A 26,427-nucleotide genomic window follows, 5' to 3' on the forward strand; every position below is an offset into this window, starting at 1 on the left:
TTTATGGCAATGCAGCCGCTTGTCTTTACAGGAGAAGGCAATCCAGACAAGACAAAAGAATGGATTGAGGAAGTTGAACGCATTTTGGGCTTCTAAAGATGCAAGAAGAAGACAAAGTGAATTATGGCTCTTATTTGTTGAAGGGTGTTGCCAAGAATTGGTGGCAATCGACTAGTGAGATCCGGTTTGCGGGCCAACTGTCAATCTCTTGGAAGCAGTTTAGAGATTCCTTCTTCAACACTTACTTTCGAGTGCATGTCAGAGACAAGAAAATGCAAGAGTTTATTGATTTGCAGCAGAATCAGCTGAGCTTGGAAGAATACATTACGATATATCGACACTTGAAGGTGTATTGCCCGCACCTTTAGACTACAGATGAGGCCAGAGTAGGCAAGTTTGTGCGCGGGCTGCAGGATGGACTGCGAAGCAATGTTTTGACAAGCAGACCTCGTGACTTGGATGAGGCGTCACCATGGCAAGATGCATAGAAGAGGACTGGGCAAGGACACAAAAGGATCACCACAAGAAGGCAGGCCAGCAATCACACTATGGGCAAACGCAGGTCAAGCGCCAACCCTTTGCAGGCAGGGCAAGGCCATATGAGAGGCGTGATGACAGAACGTTCAGACGGAACCAGCCAACCCGCAGTGAGGCCACACATGGGTCAATGGCCACTCCGACTTCACCAAGGTGCCCAACTTGCTCACGTGTGCACCCCGGAAAGCCATGTTATCGGGTGACCGGGGCGTGTTTACATTGTGGAGGGATGGGGCACTTCATCAAAGATTGCCCATAAGACAAGAAAAAGAATTGAAGAAGCCTGAGGCCGGTCCTTCTAGCGCATGACAGACGACAGGACGTGTCTATGCGACTACTGTGGAGGAGCTTCAGGCACACGACCTTGTTGAAGGTACTTTACTTAGTGGTTCTCATATTGCTAAAGTTTTGTTTGATGCAGGGGCGACTCATTCATTTATATCTAGTCGATTTGCTACTTCACTAGAAGTGTCGGCTAGGAAAATGCCATATGTTTTAAAAGTTGTTAGCCCTATGCATGCTCAAGAGTCATGTCACGAGTATCTACCTGATCTGGACGTGGAGATCCATCAACATCACTTATCTGCACAGTTGGTGATCATGAGTCTCAGCGAGTTCGATGTGATTTTGGGCATGAATTGGTTATATGCGCATTACGTTAATATAGATTGCAGGAAGAAACAGATACGATTGTTGACTGATGAGATGCAACTTGTAGAATTCCATGCTCGTAAAGCTAGTCGAACTGACAAGATAATGGTGTTTGCATTGAAAGCTAAACATTTGATAGAAAATGGAAGTGTTGCATTCTTGGTCAATGTGTTGACCAATGAGACTGAACCAACGAGGTTACAGGAGGTTGCCATGGTGAGTGAGTATCCCGATGTGTTTCCTGAGGAACTGTCAAGTTTGCCTCCAACACGAGAAGTGGAATTCCAGATAGAGTTGTTACCAGGGATAGCTCCCATTTCTAAGGCACCATACCGAATGGCACCGGCAGAGTGAGAAGAATTGAAGAAGCAATTGCAAGAGCTCTTAGACAAGGGCTTCATCCGACCTAGTGTGTCACCGTGGGGAGCACCAGTGTTGTTTGTTAAGAAGAAAGATGGGAGGATGCGCTTGTGCATAGATTACCGTATGCTGAATCAAGTCACCATCAAGAATAAGTATCCGCTTCCAAGAATTGAAGACTTGTTTGATCAACTCAATAATGCAAGACTGAGGACAGGTTATCATCAACTCTTGATACGGGAGGAAAATATTGTTAAGACTGCTTTTCGAACTAGATATGGGCATTATGAATTCAGGGTCATGCCTTTTGGTTTTACCAATGTTCCCCGCAGCGTTAATGGACCTCATGAATCAGGTGTTCCAAGACTACCTGGATCGATTTGTTAATGTTTTTGTTGATGATATTTTGGTATACTCAGAGAGTGAGGCAGAGCATATAGATCACTTGAGAAGTGTGTTGTGCCTTTTGCGCAAGCATAAGCTTTATGCTAAATACTCAAAATGTGAATTTTGGATAGAAAAGGTAAACTTTCTGGGACATGTAATCTCAAAGGATGGAGTATCCGTCGATCTGGCTAAGGTGTCGGCTATACAGAACTGGAGGATAACTGAGGTTAGAAACTTTTTGGGATTGGCAGGATACTATCAGAGGTTCATACAAGACTTTTCAAAAATAGCTACGCCCATGACTAAGCTATTAAGAAAAGGAGTGAAGTTTCTTTTGAATGAAGAATGTGAAAAGAGTTTTTTAACCCTGAAGGACAAGCTTACTACTGCCCCTATTCTAACGCTTCCATCGGGTCATTCTGGATTTGTGGTGTACACAGATGCATCAGGAGTCAGCTTATGCATCAAGACAGTTGAAGGTACATGAGCAACACTATCCCACTCATGATTTGGAGTTGGGAGCGGTTGTGTTTGCACTGAAAATTTGGAGACATTATCTCTATGGGGTAACATTTGAGGTGTTTACAGATCACAAGTCATTGAAGTATATATTCTCCCAAAAGGATCGAAATCTGAGGCAAAGAAGATGGATTGCATACTTAAAGGATTATGATTTTACGATATCACATCATCTAGGCAAGGCGAATGTGGTGGCTGATGCTTTGAGCAGAGCAACGTTGTGCAGTATGTTGACTCGTTCATGGACATTGTTGCAAGATGTGATAGCATGGCAGCCTTATCTTTGTGGTGAGGACAAAACAACAAAGACGGCTTTGATACGACATCCTTTGTTGGATGAGCTTAAATTGAAGCAAAAGGAAGATTCTGATTTTGCTAAGAACATGGAAGAAAGCAAGAAGGTAAATTCTTTGTATTATCAAGATGAAGAGGGTTTCATTGCGGTTCCGACAAAGATTGTGGGTCCCTAGAGATGAAGGGGTGAAGCGACAGTTGCTTGATAAAGTTCACAAATCAAAGTTTTCTATGCATCCTAGCAGTACAAAGATGTTTCAGAATATGAAAAAAAAAATTTGGTGGCCTGGAATGAAGCGTGAAATTGTAGAATATGTAGCAAAGTGCTTAGTTTGCCAGCAGGTCAAAGCAGAGCATCAACGGCCAGGGGGCTTGTTGCAAGGAATTGATATCCCAGTGTGGAAATGGAAAGACATTACGATGAATTTTGTGGTAGGTTTGCCTCACACCAGAAGACAACATAATGTCATATGGGTGATTGTTGATCGACTTACGAAGTCCGCTCATTTTCTGACAATAAGAATTAGTCAGTCTTTAGAAAGTCTTGCAGAGTTATATATTGGCGAGATAGTGAGATTGCATGGAGTGCCAAAGTCTATCATCTCAGATCGAGATCCACGTTTTACCTCCAAGTTTTGGGGGCAATTGCAAAAGGCATTGGGTACCAAGCTTAAGCTAAGCACAGCGTTCCACCCCCAAACTGATGGGCAATCTGAGAGGACCATTCAAACCTTAGAGGATATGTTGCGTGCATGTGTCTTAGAGTGGAAGGGAAAATGGGACAAACATGTGAAATTGGCAGAATTTGCGTATAATAACAGTTACCATTCTAGTATTGGGATAGCACCTTTTGAGGCTTTGTATGGAAGGCTGTGCAGATCGCCAGCTTGTTGGACCGATTTGGGCGATGGCAAGATTGAAAACCCTTTAGTATTACAACACTACATCGACCAAGTGCAATTGATAAGGAAAAAGTTGTTGACTGCTCAGAGTAGATAGAAAAGTTATGCCGACTTTCAGCGTAGAGAGTTGGCTTTTGAGGTTGGTGATCATGTGTTCTTGAAGATTTCACCTACTAAAGGTGTGTTTTGATTTGGTGTTAAGAGAAAGTTGAGCCCGAGGTTCATTGGACCTTTCGAAATCTTAGAGAAGATTGGAGAGGTGGCATACCGATTGGCACTACCACCTAATTTGAGTCATGTTCATGATGTTTTCCATGTTTTCCTGCTTCGAAAGTACGTACCAGATCCTATGCATGTGATCGATTTTCAAGGTATTCAGGTGCAAGATGAATTGACAATGGAAGAAAAGCATATTAGAACTGTGGATCAAAAAGATCAAGTGCTTCGTACAAAGAGAATTCCTTTAGTGAAAGTGGAATGGCAACACCATGGCTTGAAGGAAAGCACGGGAGAACTCGAGGAAGATATGCGAAGGAAGTACCCACATCTGTATTTGCATTGAGGTATGAACTAAATTTCAAGGACGAAATTTTATTTAAGGAGGGTAGGATGTAACGCTCGTTTCATGTTTCAGGTCGGGTTGGAGCGGGTCCAGACCCGGACCCGATCTCCATGTGCAAGAGGGTCCCGACGTCGCCCTCTCCTCCCTCGTCTTTCCCTCTTCTCCCTTGTTTCCCCTCTCCGACTCTCCCTGAGCTACGACCGCAACATAGAGAAGAAGAAAGCGTAGGTTTGAGCAGCGGCGACGGTGGTGACATCGGCGGCTGCGGCGATGGTGCTTGGGTAAACACTCTCTCTTGTGATATTTCCCTTCTCCACCACTCCCATGCTCCCTTGCCCTCTCTGCCGCACATTCTCTCTTTCTCTCTCTCACCACTCTCTTTTCCTTTTCCGCTAGCTCTCTCCCGCACGGTCCCTCTCCTCACTCACTCTCACCCTCGTGTTTTCTTCTCCCTTCTCACGCACTCTCACCCTCACTACCGTTTTTCCCCCTTTTTTTTTGGTCTGAACCCTCTCTCTCTCTGTTTCCCCTTTTTGCCAGCAACTCCCCTGCCCACACGCTCCCTACTTGAGCTCTCTCTCCCCATTTTATATTTGTTTTTCCTTTTTTTCCCAGCCGAGCACTCTTCCTCACTGATTTTATAACTGTTTGATAGGATTCCAGCTTGGGGGACGTGTTCTTTTCCTGATAACAGCGATTAGAAGGTGTTAGTGGTGGAGGCAGTGATCAATTTTGGGCATTGGCACTTGATCGAATGCTTGAGGCGGCAGCCAAGAACATTGCGGCAGTTTGGACACTAAATTTGGGGTGAGCAAGGCTAAATGTAACCTAAATTGTCGAATATTTTCTGTTAGAGCATGTATAATTATTGTTTGAGCATGCTAGAAATTAGAAGTTGATGTTTAGGGATGCATGTTAGCGACTTTGCTTTTTGGGGAAAGTTTAGGATTATGTTAAAAAGCGATAATTCATGTATTTATTGATCTTTTAAGCTTGAGGTGTTGATTTTCGAAGCAATAGGGATGCATGGTAGAGATTGTGATGTTATGGGGAAGATTTAGAACTGTCTTGGTGAGCACGTGGCACATGTTTTTGTGAACGGGTGTATCTTGGAGTCATTTGGGGAAAGCATACGTAAGTTGGATATGACTATGGGGTTGACGCCTCGACTAAAGAAAGCAAATGAGAATTGAGTTGTGATGGATTGATCAAAACAGTGATTTTTGACGTTTGGTGGCAACGTCAAGAGGTTAGGAGGAGGCCTATTGGAGGGCTTGTAGGTCGAAACTACCTGTCGACACCTTCTTGAGGCAATGACATGTGCCTCAATGATTTTGTTTTATGTTTTTTTGGATCGTATAGGTACACCGGGCACGTCCCACAGACCTTGGGCGACCAGTTTCGAAGCTCGAGGCATTTTGAAGAGTTTTGTAGGCGCACGACTAGTATGGCAGCATTCCAGGCAAATCCATGCCTGGGCAAATGTGTGAATGAGTGTGTTAAGTTTGTGCGCCCAGGATCAGGTCTGTCCAGACAATCCGATCCAATTCTTTTACATTCGCATGCCCAAATATACTAGGCGGTGGCATACTTGTAATTTTTTTTTTACATATTTTTGTAGAAGCTGTTGTAATTTGATTAGGTTATCTTAATAACAGTGATTAAGGATTGCAGTGAACGAATGTGTGCATACATACAAACGATTTGATACATGATATGATTTGTTTTGAAAGACTATTAGAAGCATGTTTTGAAAATGTTACGCATTTGCATGTGCATACTAGAATTGATAACTGTTTAGGATAGATGAGGTGGGGTATCGAGTCGAGTGTCTCCTCGACCCCAATTGTGCATTAGAAAGCATCCTGTAATGATAACTGCATAGGACAGCTACGAGCTAATCACAGATCGAGACTACTCTATGTGGTTTGGCTAACTTTTTCAAAGAGGTGATTGTTGTGATAATTGATGTGAAGGTTGTGTTTTGTTGCATACACATTGCCATGGGCAATGATGCAAATGAATGAATTGGAGGGTAATTGTACCCGTATTGTATGACAGCTAGCTATGACTCTTAAATGTTATATGTGGACCTCGTGTGGGGGCAATTGGATGTGTGGGTGCACTCTTGAAGTGAACCAACCTCATGAGCTAGTCAGTCATTTTGTGAATGTGTTTTTGTAATGATAATAGTGTATGAATAAGAGATAAGAGGCCAGTGGGTTGTGGCAATGTGTTTGGGAGACATCCCGCTTTTGCCACTGGTCTCGCATGTTTGGAGCGCAGGCGGTGCAAGGCCCCAAGGTTCTCTTGTGTGTTGTGCTTGGAGCATTGGGCTCCCGCCTTCCAAACCTGGGTGTCCTAGGGAAGGCTGAGTATCTCTCCATGGAATTCACACACCCATGGATGAGTGCTCTACCGCTGCAGTGGATGAATGGATCCATACTGTTATGGGCCACCACAAGGGTTGTCTCTCAGCTATGGGCCGCCCATGGTGTGCACGTGCTTGTGTTTGCATCCACATGAACTGTCAATTCACTAAAGCTAATGAAAATGAAAGTATGTGAACGAATGAATGTGATTGGTGTGCATGTGAATGATATGAATGAAATGAAATGTTTACACATGCTTTGCATGAGATTGAGATTATGTTACTGTGGCCCTTGAGTGGCCTTGATATGTCGTGGTCTATGTAAGGAGTTTTCTTGGCAAATGATGTGGTTATGCCCTGATATGACATGATGATAGATTGTTTTTATGCTTGTTCTCAAATTTGAGCCCTACCTAAGTGGGTTTGAAATTTTCCTGGCTTGTTGCCATACTGCGAAGGCTAAGCCTTCTGTTGTTTCATTTTTCAGCTTTTGGTGGACCAAGGGCAGTAGGTTGAGCAGATGGCTTTACTCATGTCCTACTGGGGAGGTTTTGAGTATTTTGTAGCACCGGCGCGTCTTATTTTGATTGTATTGATGTCTTGTTTTTGTTAGACATCAATTATATGTTTTAGGGCATTTTTGTCATACACTTAGATGTGATTTTATATGAATCAAAGTTGTTATATGAATGAAATTTCGCCTCATTGTTTTGAATAGCATAGCTCCCTCTTTTGAATTGTTGTGTTGTCACACTTTAATGCTTTATGTTAGAAAAAAAAATGTGTTTGAGTGTCAAAAAGGTTGGGGTGTGACATTTCAGGTTCCTCATATCCTGGAGGCATACACTTATGTACTTCCTCTTCAAGGTCTCCATTAAGAAAAGCGTTCTTGACATCAAGTTGGTATATCTTCCACTCCTTCATCACAGCTAAGAGGATAATGACTCTGACAGTCTTCATCTTCGCAACAGGAGCAAATGTCTCCAAGTAAACAATCCCATATTTTTTACTAAACCCTTGGCCACAAGATGAGCTTTGTATCTTTCAACACTTCCACCTGGTTTGTACTTGATGGTGTAAACCCACTTAGATCCAACCAAGTGAGCCGCCTCAAGAATCTTTACAACTTCCCATGTCATGTTTCTTATCAGGGCTTCCATCTCTTCTTGTGTTGGATAAGTCTACTTTGGATCACTCTGAGCATCAGCAACATTCTTGGGAATCATAGTCAAAGAAAGAGAAGATACAAAACATTTGTAGTCCTTGCTCAGTCTAGAATATGAAACAAAGTTACCAATAAAATGTTGAGTACATGACCTAACACCCTTTCGCAGGGCGATGGGAAGCTCTTCACTTGCAACAACAGTCTGACTCTCTTCTTCAACAAGTTGCTTTTGAGCACGACTTGGGTCATCCAAGGAAGGACTAACTGGATTGGGAGTAGAATTCTCACCACCTGTCATCTCATCTGTACAGACTCTTTGCTTAGAGTAAACTTACCCAAATAGACGATTGCATTCCTCTTCTGTCCCAGTAGAACACTCTCCATTTTTCTCCTGTTCAGGCACCTCAATAGAAGGTCCAACAGATTCACACATGTAGTCCAAAAATCTGTAAACTGAATTTCTGGACTCGGAGAATACTGAGAATACTCTTCTTTTGACATAGAATTCTCCCCCTAAAGAGGATTCTCACCAAAATAGGAACCATGTTCAAAGAAAGTGACATCTTTGTAACATAGGCACGACCAGTGGAAGGGTCCCAACACTTGTACCCTTTTTGAGTGGAGAATAACCTAGAAATATGCCTTTAATAGACCTTGGATCAAGTTTTTTAATGTGAGGACTATGATTGTGAATAAAGCAAACATAACCAAAAACTCAGGGTGAAAGAGAGAAAGGTTCATGACTCCCCGGTAACATAGAGTGAGGCGTCTGCCCATTCAACATACGACTAGGCAAACGATTTATAAGATACACACTAGTCAACACAGCATCCCCCCAATACCTTTTTGGAACATGACGTTGAAAAAGAAGAGCCCGAGTCATATTCAATAACTGATGATTCTTTCATTCAACAACTCTATTTTGAAGAGGAGTATAACTACAGGAAGTCTCATGAACAATTCCCCTTTTTCGAAAGAAGCTATCAACAGACTGACACATATATTCACGAGCATTGTCAGATCGAAAGGTCTTAACAGATGCTCCATATTGAGTTTCCACATAAGCAATGAAAGTCTCTATACGGTCTTTCAACAAGTAGACAATCGTGTTACGAGAACAATCATCTATAAAGGTGATAAAATACTGAAAACCATGACAAGAAGGAATCCCTGAAGGCCCCCACACATCAGAATGAATCATGACAAATACCTCATTCGACCGATGGCTAGACAAAGGGTATGAAGCTCTAACATGTTTGGCCAGGTGACAGACATCACAAGACACCATGGTCATGTCTAACCTGGAACATAAATCAGGAAACAGCTGTCTAAGAAGTCCAAAAGGCAGGTGTCCAAGGCGCTCATGCCAACGGAAAATCAACTAAAGGGAGTCCTCTTTGTGCTTCGTTGCTTGGCTAACTGCCATCATAAGAACCTGAGCAGCCCCCATAGGTAAACGATATAACCCGTCAGAAGCCAGACCAATCCCAATCCTCTTCCCTATCACCAAGTCCTGCATAACACAGCGATCAGCAGAAAAGATAAGTTTGCAATTCAACTCTTTCGTGATCTTGCTAACCGACAAGAGGTTCAAGGGAAAATGGGGAACATGTAGAGCATTGTGGACTAAGAACTTGTTCAAAAGTGAGAGACTCCCTTTCCCAGCCACAGAGATAGATGAACCATCGGCAAGAGAAACATGTTCCTTTCCTGACGAAAGCTTATACCCATGAAAGACCTTAGGATCGCCGGACATGTGGTGAGTAGCGCCACTGTTGATGATCCAATCGCCCATATGGGAATCCACCATCACGTCGATAGAACACCCAAATTTCTTCCAGAACGACACTGGTGGCGCAGAATGAGAGAGGCTGCAGACGCTGGGGACGACAGCCAGACGACGCAGCTGATGATCCAAGGCGTGAGAGCACTGGGACCGTCGGGAGAAGTCCTCAGGCACAACTCAGCTTTAGGCCTGTCGAAGAGGGCTTCACTTGAAAAATCGTACAAAATCATAGACACCTTCAAAAATTCTGAAATTTGAACCACAGCAAGAGCACAAGCCAAGGAGTGGACGCTCCAAATTTGGGCTGAATCCGAGCAGTCTACACTCAGGTCATTGAGCCTTGAAGTCACAGGTTGTCTGTCGCCTGCTTGAGTTAGACGCCGCCGATTTCTGCCAGATTTCGTCCATCACCTCCAGAATGCCATCTGTGGTCCGATTGATGTCAAATTAGTGGAGAGGATCTCCTAGATGTTAGGAATCGAATGGCACCAGAATCATCAAAATCCAACGGTCTGATCACCGGAAAAGTCACCAGAAACAGGGACTGGTCGGCGGCAAAGCAGAACAGTGTCTAATCAAACTTCTTGAGCTCGAAAATCACTCAGCACCGATTGACACAATTCCACTTACCTTCGACAGATTGGTTTGTTGGGAAGCGATCAGAATCAAAAACCCCAAATGTTACAGCCGATTGAGCCCTCAATTGAAGCTCGGACAGAAACAGGCTTAGTAAGGCCTGTTAAAACTGAGTATACAGAATATGGCACGATCGTCTTCAACCGGCCCTCAAATCGGTTCTCCTTCGATCAAATCCGCTGGTAGGTCATCCACAAGTCGATGGTGAAGAAGCTCGCAAAGGCAAACCGCCAAGAGTCGACGGTGTCCACCGAAACTTCACAGCGGCAGACGATCACCACTCAAACGGTGGTCCAATACGAGCACAAACAAAAAACTCAGAACCAAGTGGAGGAGCAGAGGGCAGCTTAGGGCGACAGCAATCTCCGACGTCAATCTGGAGAGGGCAACAATCTCAGGCGATGCAGCCAGGCGGCGGTTGTAGTGGCGGCAACGACAGCGGCGGAACAAGAGCAGCAAGTGATGGAAAGGTCAGGGCCGAAACTCTACGACCGCAAAAAAAAATTCCCAAACTCGTTGGCTCTAATACCATGTAGAAACACGAAAAATAGGAAAAAGAATACGATGAACACGATGTAACGTGGAAAAACCCTCAACAAGAGACAAAAAACCACAGATGAGGAGGAACTGGTGCCCACTAGCAACCAGACTATCTCTCTCTTAAGATTTCATTCACTCTAAAAAATTAGGGTTACAAAGATATAAGTAGAGCCTCAACAGGCCTAAACAGGAGCACCCGCTGGACCGGGTCCAGATCCAAACCCGTACATTAAAACATATCAACAATTAGCTCATGTGTCTAAACTGTCATCACAAAGAAATTGAATAAGGTCACCTGTAGGCAGGCTGACAAAGAGAGAGAGAGAACTACATACATGCACACACTCAGAAGCTCTTCACACAGTCATGAATATTGGACATCAAAGCAAACAAGGGACAAACCAACGAGTAACTAGACAAAGTTAACTTACATAAAAGAGATGAAGACTATTTTCAAACTGCCTATCCAACATTCCAGTCTTCAAGACAAACAAAATAAATAATGATGGTGCCATCAGTCAAATTAACTATACCATTTTTAGGCATAAACATTAAAGAAGGGAAAAGGTCCATTGTATACACCAGCATCCACACGCAGCATAAGCAGAAGAAAAGTGAAGTTCTTAGCAATACCACCTAAACCTACATGCATCATAATGATAAACACTTCCCGTGAGCTAATCCACAATGAAAAATTGACAATTTATGGCGTCATGTTAAAAAATATTGTTTAATACAGAAAAAAGTATGAAAAAAATAAACCATAAAATAAACATCAATTTCCAAAAAGCATTAAGAGTAATAAGTACCTTTTAATCATCTACACTTTCAACCATGTCAAGATTAGGGACAGATGCTGCGAAAAATGGATAAATACAGTGAGACAAACTAAAAACTGTCTTCTATTATATACACAAAAAATGTAATACACAAACATGATCCACTTAGCTTAACTGATATGAGATTAATCAAGTTAGAAGTTGACATAACGAGGAGCCATAAGCATTTACGTAGTGAAATGCTCAAATTATGAAGAGGTACAAAAGCCATGTACATAACCATACATGCTTTGACAATGGAATGACCATTTAGGAATACGATATAGTTGTTTTAGTTATCCAGTACAAAGTAACAGATGAAAATATTTCTGTCATTAGTCGTTTCCTAATGCAATACCAAGCCTTCAATTTGCAGTGATTAGCACATTTAAACTTGGATTACATAAGCAAATGACATGAGGAACAATCTCTCTGGATGTTGTAAAGGACTATAACATGTATCAAGTTTTCAAAAGTAGAAGATGAAGCATAAATAGAGATTGAATACAAAGATCCAACAGTGACAGTCATTGTGAAAGCACAATATTAGGAAATTACAGGAGGCTAAATAATGCAAGAAGAATTAAGATTAACGAATCTTAATCCAACTGCACTCACTACTAAACTGAAACTAACTAAAAATCAAGCAAAGATCAAACAAACAAGAAGAACAAAAGAAAACTAACAAACAACTGGCATTTCTTTCAACTGATTGATTCCCCTACAACATGATCCAACGCCCCTTTATATAGAGAAAGGGATGGACTGCAGATCTAGATCCATTTACAAATACTAAAAATTCTAATTGGATCCAATTACAAAATTTGGTTATGCTTTCATCTTGCATCAGACTCCCCTAGTTGGAGAAAAGTCATCCTCGACGAGTTTAAATCATTCATTCTGCCAAAATGCTTCTTCACCTTAGAGAGTTTGGACAAGGTTTGGATCTGGTGAACAAAAGGTCCCATTGTTCTCCTGCGTATGCTAAAGTGGTGGTATGCTCCCTATCTTCTGATGATGATCAAAGTGGCAGCATCGTGGCGGCTTTGGAGAAGAAACCCAAGCTTGGATATAATCTATGGGCATCCCCAAATCAGATCCAGTCTCAAATGATGAAACAAACTGATTTTGATCCCGATTCGAACCCTTATACCTGTGAATCAGGTGATATGGACTCGAATCGGGTCCAAACTCTGATTTGGTTCGAACCAGTCCCATAAGGGACCGGCCCGAACCGTCATGCCCTTCGAGATTTTTCTCGAAGCCCCTCGACACATCGGTGGTTTCTCCTTTCCTCAGGCAGAAAGCTAAAGCCGCCGTGGGAGGGAGGGGCACCCACCGCCTCCCACCCGTGATGATGGTGGGATAACGGCGACAGTGGGCGTCCGCCCATCAGTCCACCTTCTTCTCCAGGCAGTAAGGTCATAGGCGGTGGTCAAACAGTTGGAGGCGCCTTTGAATCTCGCCCAATAGTTGCAGAAGGAGCAAAATGGACTCCGTGGGTGCCGGCAGCACTCCCTGCACCACCATCGGCCGGTGATGTCTGCCACACCTCTCCTTGCCACCCAAAGTGACGGGCAACCCTGATGTTGTAGATGCTTCCTTGGCCGGACAAGGCATCCTCGTCCATTCACCGGCGTGCAGACCAGTGACGGTCGAATCCACGGCTGAACCCACCGCCTGTTGATGGGAGGAAGACAAAGACGAATGCAAGGGAACTCTGACAGGGAGCCTTGACGTCGACCGCCAATGGTGCTTCGACAGGAAACCCTTCAACTGATACAAAGTCACGATCCCAATTTTCTCCCAAAACCCCAACTCCTCTCGCAAGGTAATCCCGCGACCGTTCGCCTCCAGCAGCTCCCAATGCACCGATGTTGGGGACACGGTTTGCAGCAGGAAATGCCTGGTGATTTTCGTCTTTATTCTGCGCGTTTTGCAAAACCAAGCAAAGCATTCCTCTGATTTCATCAATATTTCAGGTTACGACAGCAAGATCTTGTCTCATGCAGGTGATTTCGAATCCGTGCTTTGCCACAGTCTGCTGTAAGTTTTCTTGATTTTCTTCTTAAGACTGCACGATTTCTGCAGGATTTCCTTCATTTACTTTGGATGCAAACTCTACAAAGTCTTTTTCTGTAGCAACATAATCCTTCTCCCGTTCCATATCTTTTGCATCTTTTACAGCCATGCGCAGGGTAGGAACACACTTTGGGGATGACAGCAAGGTATGTTGAACTTGGCCTCTCATGTTCGTAAAAACCTCGCTCTAATACCAATTAATGCAAGAAGAATTAAGATTAACGAATCCAACTGCATTCACTACTAAACTGAAACTAACAAAAACTCAAAAAAACTCAAGCAAAGATCAAGCAGCAACATAAAATAGTAAAGTCAGCAATCAGCATACATAGATGGCCTTATGAACAAGGGCACAAGGCAACAGCATGGAACAATATTCTAAATGTGATAACTGCATGGTATTCAATTCAATAAATATCACTTGTTTTCACATCAAACAGCTGCAAACAAGAGCACCACGGTCCTAGCTTCCCAACATCTAGCAAAAACATGAAAAATGGCATGATAATTTCAGAATGTTTTCAACATATCAAGAAAGCAACAATACTGCCATGGAACCTACTTAGCCATTATTAATTTCCAGATTACTGCTTAACCACTCACAATTTCCTCAGTATTTGTTTCATGTAGTTCCTCAAACCTGTCTCCTACCTTCTACAACATCCCATTTACATTTTTTCATCCAACACCATTGGCTGATAACCAAAATAAACTGCAGCCATCAAAGGCAATATTAAGGCTTGACCCCAAATGGGATTTTCAAAATTCCCCCAATGTTATAGTGCTACAAGTTAAGGATAGAGAAACAACAAAAAAAAAAGTATCCAGCATCTACAAACCTGTTTTCTAAGCAGCATCATAGTGTCCCCTGCCAATTTGTGCTAACAAGAAGAAGTAGTGTAAACATATGTACGCATATGCACTAGATGTACTCCATGCATGTACAACTATGTTCCAAGTATTTATGTGGAAATAGAGTCACCTTCTCGCTCTCTCAAATAATGATGCACCAGGTAGACAGTAAGTACTCAAAAGCGCTAAGTCAAGGAAATGAAAAAGTGACGAGGTGAGCCAAAAAAACAGTAAATGAAAGAAAAGAAAACGAAGAAGAACTGGAAAGAGAGCAAAAAGAAAATAAAAAAGAACAAAATACAAAAAAGGTAAAAGTAGAAAAAAGAAGATAAGAGGAATAAATATTACAATCTTTTTTTTACTTAAGCGCATGAATGGCCCAGCCCAGTTTAGAAGGTAAACGGACTACATACATTTTCTACTACATAGGCTAATCAAAGGTGCTAGTTTTGTCTGACACAACTAGGCCCTTAATAGATTTTCTAACGTATTTTGTTTATCACCAATAAGCATCCAAAAGTTGATTCCAGCCTTCCGAAGCAGATCGATTGTTCCAGGAACACCTTCCAGCAATGACATCCAAAAGAAAACGATGACAATCTACTTAAGTCAAACCAGAAGGAAAGCTCTCGCACGAAACAATACCCCCTAGAGAAGGAAAAAGGGAATCACCTGCAGACGGTCTTCAATTGCAGCAACTCCAAGAACCTCAAGATTGTGTTCCAAACCTATCAAGAATATATATAGTTAATAAATAATACAGCACAACTGAAACTTAAATGCAACAGCACATGCCAACTAGAAAGAATGCATGCAAAATACTCTAGGGAGACCAAAAGCATGGCCAATAGACAAGCCATTCCTAAGTAGCGACATGTTGGTCCATTCATTGGAACATTCAAGCTCGACAACAACCTCATCTATAGAGCCCTAATTTGGCCCCCAGAGCCTACAATGAGTTGGATGAACTTCACGTACATCTAAAGTGCCAATGATTAGGTAAAACAAGACATTTGACAATTATAACCTACAATAAAAACTTGATTTTGAAGTACAAGATCAAACTCTCGTGCAACATGAATCGGCTTTTCCAAAACCACTGTACATCCACAAGAACACTGATGAGTTGGGCTTTAAACATTGACATCAGCTGCATGAATCAGAAGATACTGATAATGTAAAAAAAAAAAAAAAACTAGTGATAAAAAAGTTAAAAGCTAACGACTCTTTCAAACCCTTTCCTAAGCAAAACATAAAAGAGAAATAAAAAAAACTACTGCCTAGCCTTCACAAGAAAACAAATTGTGATGGGAACATGGAAAGGGGAAGATGGAAAATTCATTACACTCAGCATGAGTGGAATATGTTTGAGGGGTTTCATCGACTCTATGAATGGACTAACGGTTTGGTAATAAAAAGGACAACATTTTTCAAAAACAGAGAGGGGCTGAGAGTTCCTAATATGCCCATGAAGTCAGGAAACATTACAAAAGATGTCAACTGTTTACTTTTAAATAGTTTATAAATCATCAATTTAAATCATAAGCAGAAAATGCTCGTGTTGTGCAAATGATATGGCTTTCATTTACCCTCAATACCGTACAAGCATCGAGATTCATTTCGCATCAATGTTGTTGAATCTCAAGAAGGGTAGCATTTAAATTTCCAAAAAAAATGAACATAAAGTAATCGTCCTCAATGTCTTAGGAAATCAAAAAGAAGAGCAGATATTGACCCAAGGATCGCACATCCAGGAAAGATTGTCGCATTCCATATCCTTAGAGTTCAGCCTTCATGCCATTTATTTCTTGACAGGCACCTTTTTTGTTTTTCTTGGGTTTGCTTCTTTTTCTTCCTTTTTTTTCTGCATTTGGGTTTTTGCCTTTTCATTTTTTCTTGCTTTTGATTTTCTTTTTCAGGCCGACCTTCACCTTTGAGGGAATACCTCACCACCCCATAGGCTACTACGAAACTCCACCGCTTTGGCAGTCAGGTGTAGTTTTGTCACATATCAACCCGTTTCACCTTGCGGGTTTTCAACATGCCAAAAGTACATAAGTCATTATCTTCGTGGTATAGACATAAATCACCTATATGCCTACCCGGTACTCTTGATTATTAACCCAGATGAACAACTACACAAGCCCCGAGCCCATCTCTCAACTCTTATTTTGCTACCTGCCAATATTTTATAAGACATTATGGCTTCTCTCTTAGGATATTTTCCTGCTAAACCCTTACAGACACTTGATCACTAGAGTCAATAGCATCTCCTAGTCTTGACTTTCTCAGCTTCATAGGATTTTGCCAGATTGACTCTCTTAATGATTGACAACAAAAAAAACTTGAAAGTTTCCTTTTGCTTGGGCAGGTAGTAAGAACAAAACGAAGGCATATCATTCCTTGATAAGACACTTTTAAAATGTTTTTAGGCACAATAAAAAATTTTCTCTTTTAAAAAAATACTTGACATCAAATGGCATATCACCTAGAAGTAGGAGCTCTCTTCTACCAAAAGAGGAGTTTTTATGAAACCAGACTGATTTGTTGGGTAGAAGAAGAACTCCATATGGTCTCCTATAGAAGTAGGGAATATCTAACTATCCAATTCAAAAATCGAACTATCGAATTCAAAAATCAAATACAAACCATCTATTCTACTCTATCCCCACCTATCTAATCACTCCTTCCTCGCACCTTATGCTAAATAAATCAAGAATTCAAGCAAAAAAAATAAAATAGTTTAAAAGAACATAAACACGTCCTAAAAACAAAGAAGTGAACCTATATTTACTAAGTTGAACCCTTACCAACTATAAGATACAAAATTTCACTAAAAAAAATGAACAACAACAAAGCAAACCTTTCCACCAATGTCGTGTGAGTTTAATGACTAAAGATCCAAAATTCTAAAAAAAATGAAGACTACTAAATAATATTGCAAATCCAACCTAATTGGTCCAACTGAAAACTGGTGGCCATTTTACATATGCCAAAGAAGTTTTAGATACAAAAAAAACAAAAAAACAAAAATTTTTGAAGGTCATTTTTATATTTGAAAACGATTTTTAATTTGGTGAAAATTCTATGAGAAACATAGGACAACAGCTACAATTCCTAGTCTACTTCAAAAACGATCCTACAAATAAAAGTTCAATGTTCTCCAGTAAAAAAAATGATTTTAGCACGTCAAAAAACAGAAATAAACACTCAATTGAACAATCACACCCACACCAGGCACTCGTATCCATACCAATGTAACATAAGTATCCATGCAACATGGTATATACTACTCATGCCATTCATACGAATAACCGTACTTCTGATGAACATAGATGTGCATCTTTTTGAAAGTACTCCTCAAAACCTGCAGCAAAAGAAATGCAGACATAAAACCGATAGCTTATTTTATGAGGCACAATTGGCTGATATGGCCTACATGCAGCTCAACTAAAGTTAAAAAAAAAGTTGTGTGACAAAGTTTGCACCTTTGGCTCTAAGGTGCTTATTCGCAATGTAGGCAACACCCTTTCCAAGCTCCTTGCAACTTCATCTTCTGTCCTCCCATTTATTAACAGAAGCTGTCCTTTTGGCTCTGCATGATCTAACCGACATAAGTTCTACTACCATTTGATAGCTTATGCACAACAAAGTAGTTTGTAATAGAAAGCACAAGAAATAGGCCGGATCAAGTCCAACAGAAACAACATCAGCAAGTTTATCAAAAGGAACCATACTATTAGATCTGGATGCTAGCAGTATTCCTATTATCTTTCTCACGTATGCCTACACCATCTGTGCAGGCCTGAGTCTCCACCAACAGCAGCACATAAAAGGATCAAGGGCGTCTTCCGTTCATCCACATATTGAAGATCTTGTGTGAAGGAAGAAAAGACAACTAAGACCACATTCTGATCACATCCACATACAGCTTGCACACAGAAGAAAGTTTATGATCTTATATAGTAAAAGATTATTAATTTTCTTTTCGAAAGTTATCAAATGCCAAAAAGAGAAAACATTTCAGCTCTTTGTGACAATCTGCCTTGATGAGACAAAGTGACTTGGGCTCGTGAGAAAAGAAGAATGAAGCATGACTAACCAGGAGAAATTAGGTTGCAAGATAGCGCTATCTGAATGGTTGTATTTTGTTTATCACCAGTAAGCATCCAAAAGTTGATTCCAGCCTTCCGAAGCAGATCGATTGTTCCAGGAACACCTTCCAGCAATGACATCCAAAAGAAAACGATGACAATCTACTTAAGTCAAACCAGAAGGAAAGCTCTCGCACGAAACAATACCCCCTAGAGAAGGAAAAGGGAATCACCTGCAGACGGTCTTCAATTGCAGCAACTCCAAGAACCTCAAGACTGTGTTCCAAACCTATCAAGAATATATATAGTTAATAAATAATACAGCACAACTGAAACTTAAATGCAACAGCACATGCCAACTAGAAAGAATGCATGCAAAATACTCTAGGGAGACCAAAAGCATGGCCAATAGACAAGCCATTCCTAAGTAGCGACATGTTGGTCCATTCATTGGAACATTCAAGCTCGACAACAACCTCATCTATAGAGCCCTAATTTGGCCCCCAGAGCCTACAATGAGTTGGATGAACTTCACGTACATCTAAAGTGCCAATGATTAGGTAAAACAAGACATTTGACAATTATAACCTACAATAAAAACTTGATTTTGAAGTACAAGATCAAACTCTCGTGCAACATGAATCGGCTTTTCCAAAACCACTGTACATCCACAAGAACACTGATGAGTTGGGCTTTAAACATTGACATCAGCTGCATGAATCAGAAGATACTGATAATGTAAAAAAAAAAAAAAAAACTAATGATAAAAAAGTTAAAAGCTAACGACTCTTTCAAACCCTTTCCTAAGCAAAACATAAAAGAGAAATAAAAAAAACTACTGCCTAGCCTTCACAAGAAAACAAATTGTGATGGGAACATGGAAAGGGGAAGATGGAAAATTCATTACACTCAGCATGAGTGGAATATGTTTGAGAGGTTTCATCTACTCTATGAATGGACTAACGGTTTGGTAATAAAAAGGACAACATTTTTCAAAAACAGAGAGGGGCTGAGAGTTCCTAATATGCCCATGAAGTCAGGAAACATTACAAAAGATGTCAACTGTTTACTTTTAAATAGTTTATAAATCATCAATTTAAATCATAAGCAGAAAATGCTCGTGTTGTGCAAATGATATGGCTTTCATTTACCCTCAATACCGTACAAGCATCGAGATTCATTTCGCATCAATGTTGTTGAATCTCAAGAAGGGTAGCATTTAAATTTCCAAAAAAAATGAACATAAAGTAATCGTCCTCAATGTCTTAGGAAATCAAAAAGAAGAGCAGATATTGACCCAAGGATCGCACATCCAGGAAAGATTGTCGCATTCCATATCCTTAGAGTTCAGCCTTCATGCCATTTATTTCTTGACAGGCACCTTTTTTGTTTTTATTGGGTTTGCTTCTTTTTCTTCCTTTTTTTCTGCATTTGGTTTTTTGCCTTTTCATTTTTTCTTGCTTTTGATTTTCTTTTTCAGGCCGACCTTCACCTTTGAGGGAATACCTCACCACCCCATAGGCTACTACGAAACTCCACCGCTTTGGCAGTCAGGTGTAGTTTTGTCACATATCAACCCGTTTCACCTTGCGGGTTTTCAACATGCCAAAAGTACATAAGTCATTATCTTCGTGGTATAGACATAAATCACCTATATGCCTACCCGGTACTCTTGATTATTAACCCAGATGAACAACTACACAAGCCCCGAGCCCATCTCTCAACTCTTATTTTGCTACCTGCCAATATTTTATAAGACATTATGGCTTCTCTCTTAGGATATTTTCCTGCTAAACCCTTACAGACACTTGATCACTAGAGTCAATAGCATCTCCTAGTCTTGACTTTCTCAGCTTCATAGGATTTTGCCAGATTGACTCTCTTAATGATTGACAACAAAAAAAACTTGAAAGTTTCCTTTTGCTTGGGCAGGTAGTAAGAACAAAACGAAGGCATATCATTCCTTGATAAGACACTTTTAAAATGTTTTTAGGCACAATAAAAAATTTTCTCTTTTAAAAAAATACTTGACATCAAATGGCATATCACCTAGAAGTAGGAGCTCTCTTCTACCAAAAGAGGAGTTTTTATGAAACCAGACTGATTTGTTGGGTAGAAGAAGAACTCCATATGGTCTCCTATAGAAGTAGGGAATATCTAACTATCCAATTCAAAAATCGAACTATCGAATTCAAAAATCAAATACAAACCATCTATTCTACTCTATCCCCACCTATCTAATCACTCCTTCCTCGCACCTTATGCTAAATAAATCAAGAATTCAAGCAAAAAAATAAAATAGTTTATAAGAACATAAACACGTCCTAAAAACAAAGAAGTGAACCTATATTTACTAAGTTGAACCCTTACCAACTATAAGATACAAAATTTCACTAAAAAAATGAACAACAACAAAGCAAACCTTTCCACCAATGTCGTGTGAGTTTAATGACTAAAGATCCAAAATTCAAAAAAAAATGAAGACTACTAAATAATATTGCAAATCCAACCTAATTGGTCCAACTGAAAACTGGTGGCCATTTTACATATGCCAAAGAAGTTTTAGATACAAAAAAAAACAAAAAAACAAAAATTTTTGAAGGTCATTTTTATATTTGAAAACGATTTTTAATTTGGTGAAAATTCTATGAGAAACATAGGACAACAGCTACAATTCCTAGTCTACTTCAAAAACGATCCTACAAATAAAAGTTCAATGTTCTCCAGTAAAAAAAAATGATATTAGCACGTCAAAAAACAGAAATAAACACTCAATTGAACAATCACACCCACACCAGGCACTCGTATCCATACCAATGTAACATAAGTATCCATGCAACATGGTATATACTACTCATTCCATTCATACGAATAACCGTACTTCTGATGAACATAGATGTGCATCTTTTTGAAAGTACTCCTCAAAACCTGTAGCAAAAGAAATGCAGACATAAAACCGATAGCTTATTTTATGAGGCACAATTGGCTGATATGGCCTACATGCAGCTCAACTAAAGTTAAAAAAAAAGCTGTGTGACAAAGTTTGCACCTTTGGCTCTAAGGTGCTTATTCGCAATGTAAGCAACACCCTTTCCAAGCTCCTTGCAACTTCATCTTCTGTCCTCCCATTTATTAACAGAAGCTGTCCTTTTGGCTCTGCATGATCTAACCGACATAAGTTCTACTACCATTTGATAGCTTATGCACAACAAAGTAGTTTGTAATAGAAAGCACAAGAAATAGGCCGGATCAAGTCCAACAGAAACAACATCAGCAAGTTTATCAAAAGGAACCATACTATTAGATCTGGATGCTAGCAGTATTCCAATTATCTTTCTCACGTATGCCTACACCATCTGTGCAGGCCTGAGTCTCCACCAACAGCAGCACATAAAAGGATCAAGGGCGTCTTCCGTTCATCCACATATTGAAGATCTTGTGTGAAGGAAGAAAAGACAACTAAGACCACATTCTGATCACATCCACATACAGCTTGCACACAGAAGAAAGTTTATGATCTTATATAGTAAAAGATTATTAATTTTCTTTTCGAAAGTTATCAAATGCCAAAAGAGAAAACATTTCAGCTCTTTGTGACAATATGCCTTGATGAGACAAAGTGACTTGGGCTCGTGAGAAAAGAAGAATGAAGCATGACTAACCAGGAGAAATTAGGTTGCAAGATAGCGCTATCTGAATGGTTGTATTTTGTTTATCACCAGTAAGCATCCAAAAGTTGATTCCAGCCTTCCGAAGCAGATCGATTGTTCCAGGAACACCTTCCAGCAATGACATCCAAAAGAAAACGATGACAATCTACTTAAGTCAAACCAGAAGGAAAGCTCTCGCACGAAACAATACCCCCTAGAGAAGGAAAAAGGGAATCACCTGCAGATGGTCTTCAATTGCAGCAACTCCAAGAACCTCAAGACTGTGTTCCAAACCTATCAAGAATATATATAGTTAATAAATAATACAGCACAACTGAAACTTAAATGCAACAGCACATGCCAACTAGAAAGAATGCATGCAAAATACTCTAGGGAGACCAAAAGCATGGCCAATAGACAAGCCATTCCTAAGTAGCGACATGTTGGTCCATTCATTGGAACATTCAAGCTCGACAACAACCTCATCTATAGAGCCCTAATTTGGCCCCCAGAGCCTACAATGAGTTGGATGAACTTCACGTACATCTAAAGTGCCAATGATTAGGTAAAACAAGACATTTGACAATTATAACCTACAATAAAAACTTGATTTTGAAGTACAAGAGCAAACTCTCGTGCAACATGAATCGGCTTTTCCAAAACCACTGTACATCCACAAGAACACTGATGAGTTGGGCTTTAAACATTGACATCAGCTGCATGAATCAAATGATACTGATAATGTAAAAAAAAAAAAAAAACTAATGATAAAAAAGTTAAAAGCTAACGACTCTTTCAAACCCTTTCCTAAGCAAAACATAAAAGAGAAATAAAAAAAACTACTGCCTAGCCTTCACAAGAAAACAAATTGTGATGGGAACATGGAAAGGGGAAGATGGAAAATTCATTACACTCAGCATGAGTGGAATATGTTTGAGGGGTTTCATCTACTCTATGAATGGACTAACGGTTTGGTAATAAAAAGGACAACATTTTTCAAAAGCAGAGAGGGGCTGAGAGTTCCTAATATGCCCATGAAGTCAGGAAACATTACAAAAGATGTCAACTGTTTACTTTTAAATAGTTTATAAATCATCAATTTAAATCATAAGCAGAAAATGCTCGTGTTGTGCAAATGATATGGCTTTCATTTACCCTCAATACCGTACAAGCATCGAGATTCATTTCGCATCAATGTTGTTGAATCTCAAGAAGGGTAGCATTTAAATTTCCAAAAAAAATGAACATAAAGTAATCGTCCTCAATGTCTTAGGAAATCAAAAAGAAGAGCAGATATTGACCCAAGGATCGCACATCCAGGAAAGATTGTCGCATTCCATATCCTTAGAGTTCAGCCTTCATGCCATTTATTTCTTGACAGGCACCTTTTTTGTTTTTCTTGGGTTCGCTTCTTTTTCATCCTTTTTTTTCTGCATTTGGTTTTTTGCCTTTCCATTTTTTCTTGCTTTTGATTTTCCTTTTCAGGCCGACCTTCACCTTTGAGGGAATACCTTACCACCCCATAGGCTACTACAAAACTCCACCGCTTTGGCAGTCAAGTGTAGTTTTGTCACATATCAACCCGTTTCACCTTGCGGGTTTTCAACATGCCAAAAGTACATAAGTCATTATCTTCGTGGTATAGACATAAATCACCTATATGCCTACCCGGTACTCTTGATTATTAACCCAGATGAACAACTACACAAGCCCCGAGCCCATCTCTCAACTCTTATTTTGCTACCTGCCAATATTTTATAAGACATTATGGCTTCTCTCTTAGGATATTTTCCTGCTAAACCCTTACAGACACTTGATCACTAGAGTCAATAGCATCTCCTAGTCTTGACTTTCTCAGCTTCATAGGATTTTGCCAGATTGACTCTCTTAATGATTGACAACAAAAAAAACTTGAAAGTTTCCTTTTGCTTGGGCAGGTAGTAAGAACAAAACGAAGGCATATCATTCCTTGATAAGACACTTTTAAAATGTTTTTAGGCACAATAAAAAATTTTCTCTTTTAAAAAAATACTTGACATCAAATGGCATATCACCTAGAAGTAGGAGCTCTCTTCTACCAAAAGAGGAGTTTTTATGAAACCAGACTGATTTGTTGGGTAGAAGAAGAACTCCATATGGTCTCCTATAGAAGTAGGGAATATCTAACTATCCAATTCAAAAATCGAACTATCGAATTCAAAAATCAAATACAAACCATCTATTCTACTCTATCCCCACCTATCTAATCACTCCTTCCTCGCACCTTATGCTAAATAAATCAAGAATTCAAGCAAAAAAATAAAATAGTTTAAAAGAACATAAACACGTCCTAAAAACAAAGAAGTGAACCTATATTTACTAAGTTGAACCCTTACCAACTATAAGATACAAAATTTCACTAAAAAAAATGAACAACAACAAAGCAAACCTTTCCACCAATGTCGTGTGAGTTTAATGACTAAAGATCCAAAATTCAAAAAAAAATGAAGACTACTAAATAATATTGCAAATCCAACCTAATTGGTCCAACTGAAAACTGGTGGCCATTTTACATATGCCAAAGAAGTTTTAGATACAAAAAAAAACAAAAAAACAAAAATTTTTGAAGGTCATTTTTATATTTGAAAACGATTTTTAATTTGGTGAAAATTCTATGAGAAACATAGGACAACAGCTACAATTCCTAGTCTACTTCAAAAACGATCCTACAAATAAAAGTTCAATGTTCTCCAGTAAAAAAAAATGATATTAGCACGTCAAAAAACAGAAATAAACACTCAATTGAACAATCACACCCACACCAGGCACTCGTATCCATACCAATGTAACATAAGTATCCATGCAACATGGTATATACTACTCATTCCATTCATACGAATAACCGTACTTCTGATGAACATAGATGTGCATCTTTTTGAAAGTACTCCTCAAAACCTGTAGCAAAAGAAATGCAGACATAAAACCGATAGCTTATTTTATGAGGCACAATTGGCTGATATGGCCTACATGCAGCTCAACTAAAGTTAAAAAAAAAGCTGTGTGACAAAGTTTGCACCTTTGGCTCTAAGGTGCTTATTCGCAATGTAAGCAACACCCTTTCCAAGCTCCTTGCAACTTCATCTTCTGTCCTCCCATTTATTAACAGAAGCTGTCCTTTTGGCTCTGCATGATCTAACCGACATAAGTTCTACTACCATTTGATAGCTTATGCACAACAAAGTAGTTTGTAATAGAAAGCACAAGAAATAGGCCGGATCAAGTCCAACAGAAACAACATCAGCAAGTTTATCAAAAGGAACCATACTATTAGATCTGGATGCTAGCAGTATTCCAATTATCTTTCTCACGTATGCCTACACCATCTGTGCAGGCCTGAGTCTCCACCAACAGCAGCACATAAAAGGATCAAGGGCGTCTTCCGTTCATCCACATATTGAAGATCTTGTGTGAAGGAAGAAAAGACAACTAAGACCACATTCTGATCACATCCACATACAGCTTGCACACAGAAGAAAGTTTATGATCTTATATAGTAAAAGATTATTAATTTTCTTTTCGAAAGTTATCAAATGCCAAAAAGAGAACATTTCAGCTCTTTGTGACAATATGCCTTGATGAGACAAAGTGACTTGGGCTCGTGAGAAAAGAAGAATGAAGCATGACTAACCAGGAGAAATTAGGTTGCAAGATAGCGCTATCTGAATGGTTGTATTTTGTTTATCACCAGTAAGCATCCAAAAGTTGATTCCAGCCTTCCGAAGCAGATCGATTGTTCCAGGAACACCTTCCAGCAATGACATCCAAAAGAAAACGATGACAATCTACTTAAGTCAAACCAGAAGGAAAGCTCTCGCACGAAACAATACCCCCTAGAGAAGGAAAAAGGGAATCACCTGCAGATGGTCTTCAATTGCAGCAACTCCAAGAACCTCAAGACTGTGTTCCAAACCTATCAAGAATATATATAGTTAATAAATAATACAGCACAACTGAAACTTAAATGCAACAGCACATGCCAACTAGAAAGAATGCATGCAAAATACTCTAGGGAGACCAAAAGCATGGCCAATAGACAAGCCATTCCTAAGTAGCGACATGTTGGTCCATTCATTGGAACATTCAAGCTCGACAACAACCTCATCTATAGAGCCCTAATTTGGCCCCCAGAGCCTACAATGAGTTGGATGAACTTCACGTACATCTAAAGTGCCAATGATTAGG

General features: G+C 40.0%; 1 protein-coding gene across 32 annotated transcripts in view; it reads right to left on the reverse strand.

Moving 5' to 3' along the window:
• Positions 1-11,597: 11,597 nt before the first annotated feature.
• The window catches only part of LOC116262466 (phospholipid-transporting ATPase 2-like), a 38,572-nt gene continuing 23,742 nt past the window's right edge, over positions 11,598-26,427 (reverse strand). For 2 of the 32 annotated variants that reach the window (XR_007574454.1, XR_007574448.1), the window contains exons 22-23: positions 22,445-22,500; positions 13,820-15,025 (exon numbers count right to left, since the gene is read on the reverse strand). Coding sequence is in view for 2 of the 32 variants with exons in the window: in XM_050080033.1 (XP_049935990.1) it covers positions 14,962-15,025; positions 22,445-22,500 (120 nt within the window). In the remaining 30 variants the exon portion in view is untranslated. The other 30 variants (XR_007574455.1, XR_007574449.1, XR_004174484.2 and 27 more) reach the window with 29 other exon arrangements.

Source organism: Nymphaea colorata, chromosome 10, assembly GCF_008831285.2.
Source record: "Nymphaea colorata isolate Beijing-Zhang1983 chromosome 10, ASM883128v2, whole genome shotgun sequence".
NCBI classification, from domain to species: domain Eukaryota; kingdom Viridiplantae; phylum Streptophyta; class Magnoliopsida; order Nymphaeales; family Nymphaeaceae; genus Nymphaea; species Nymphaea colorata.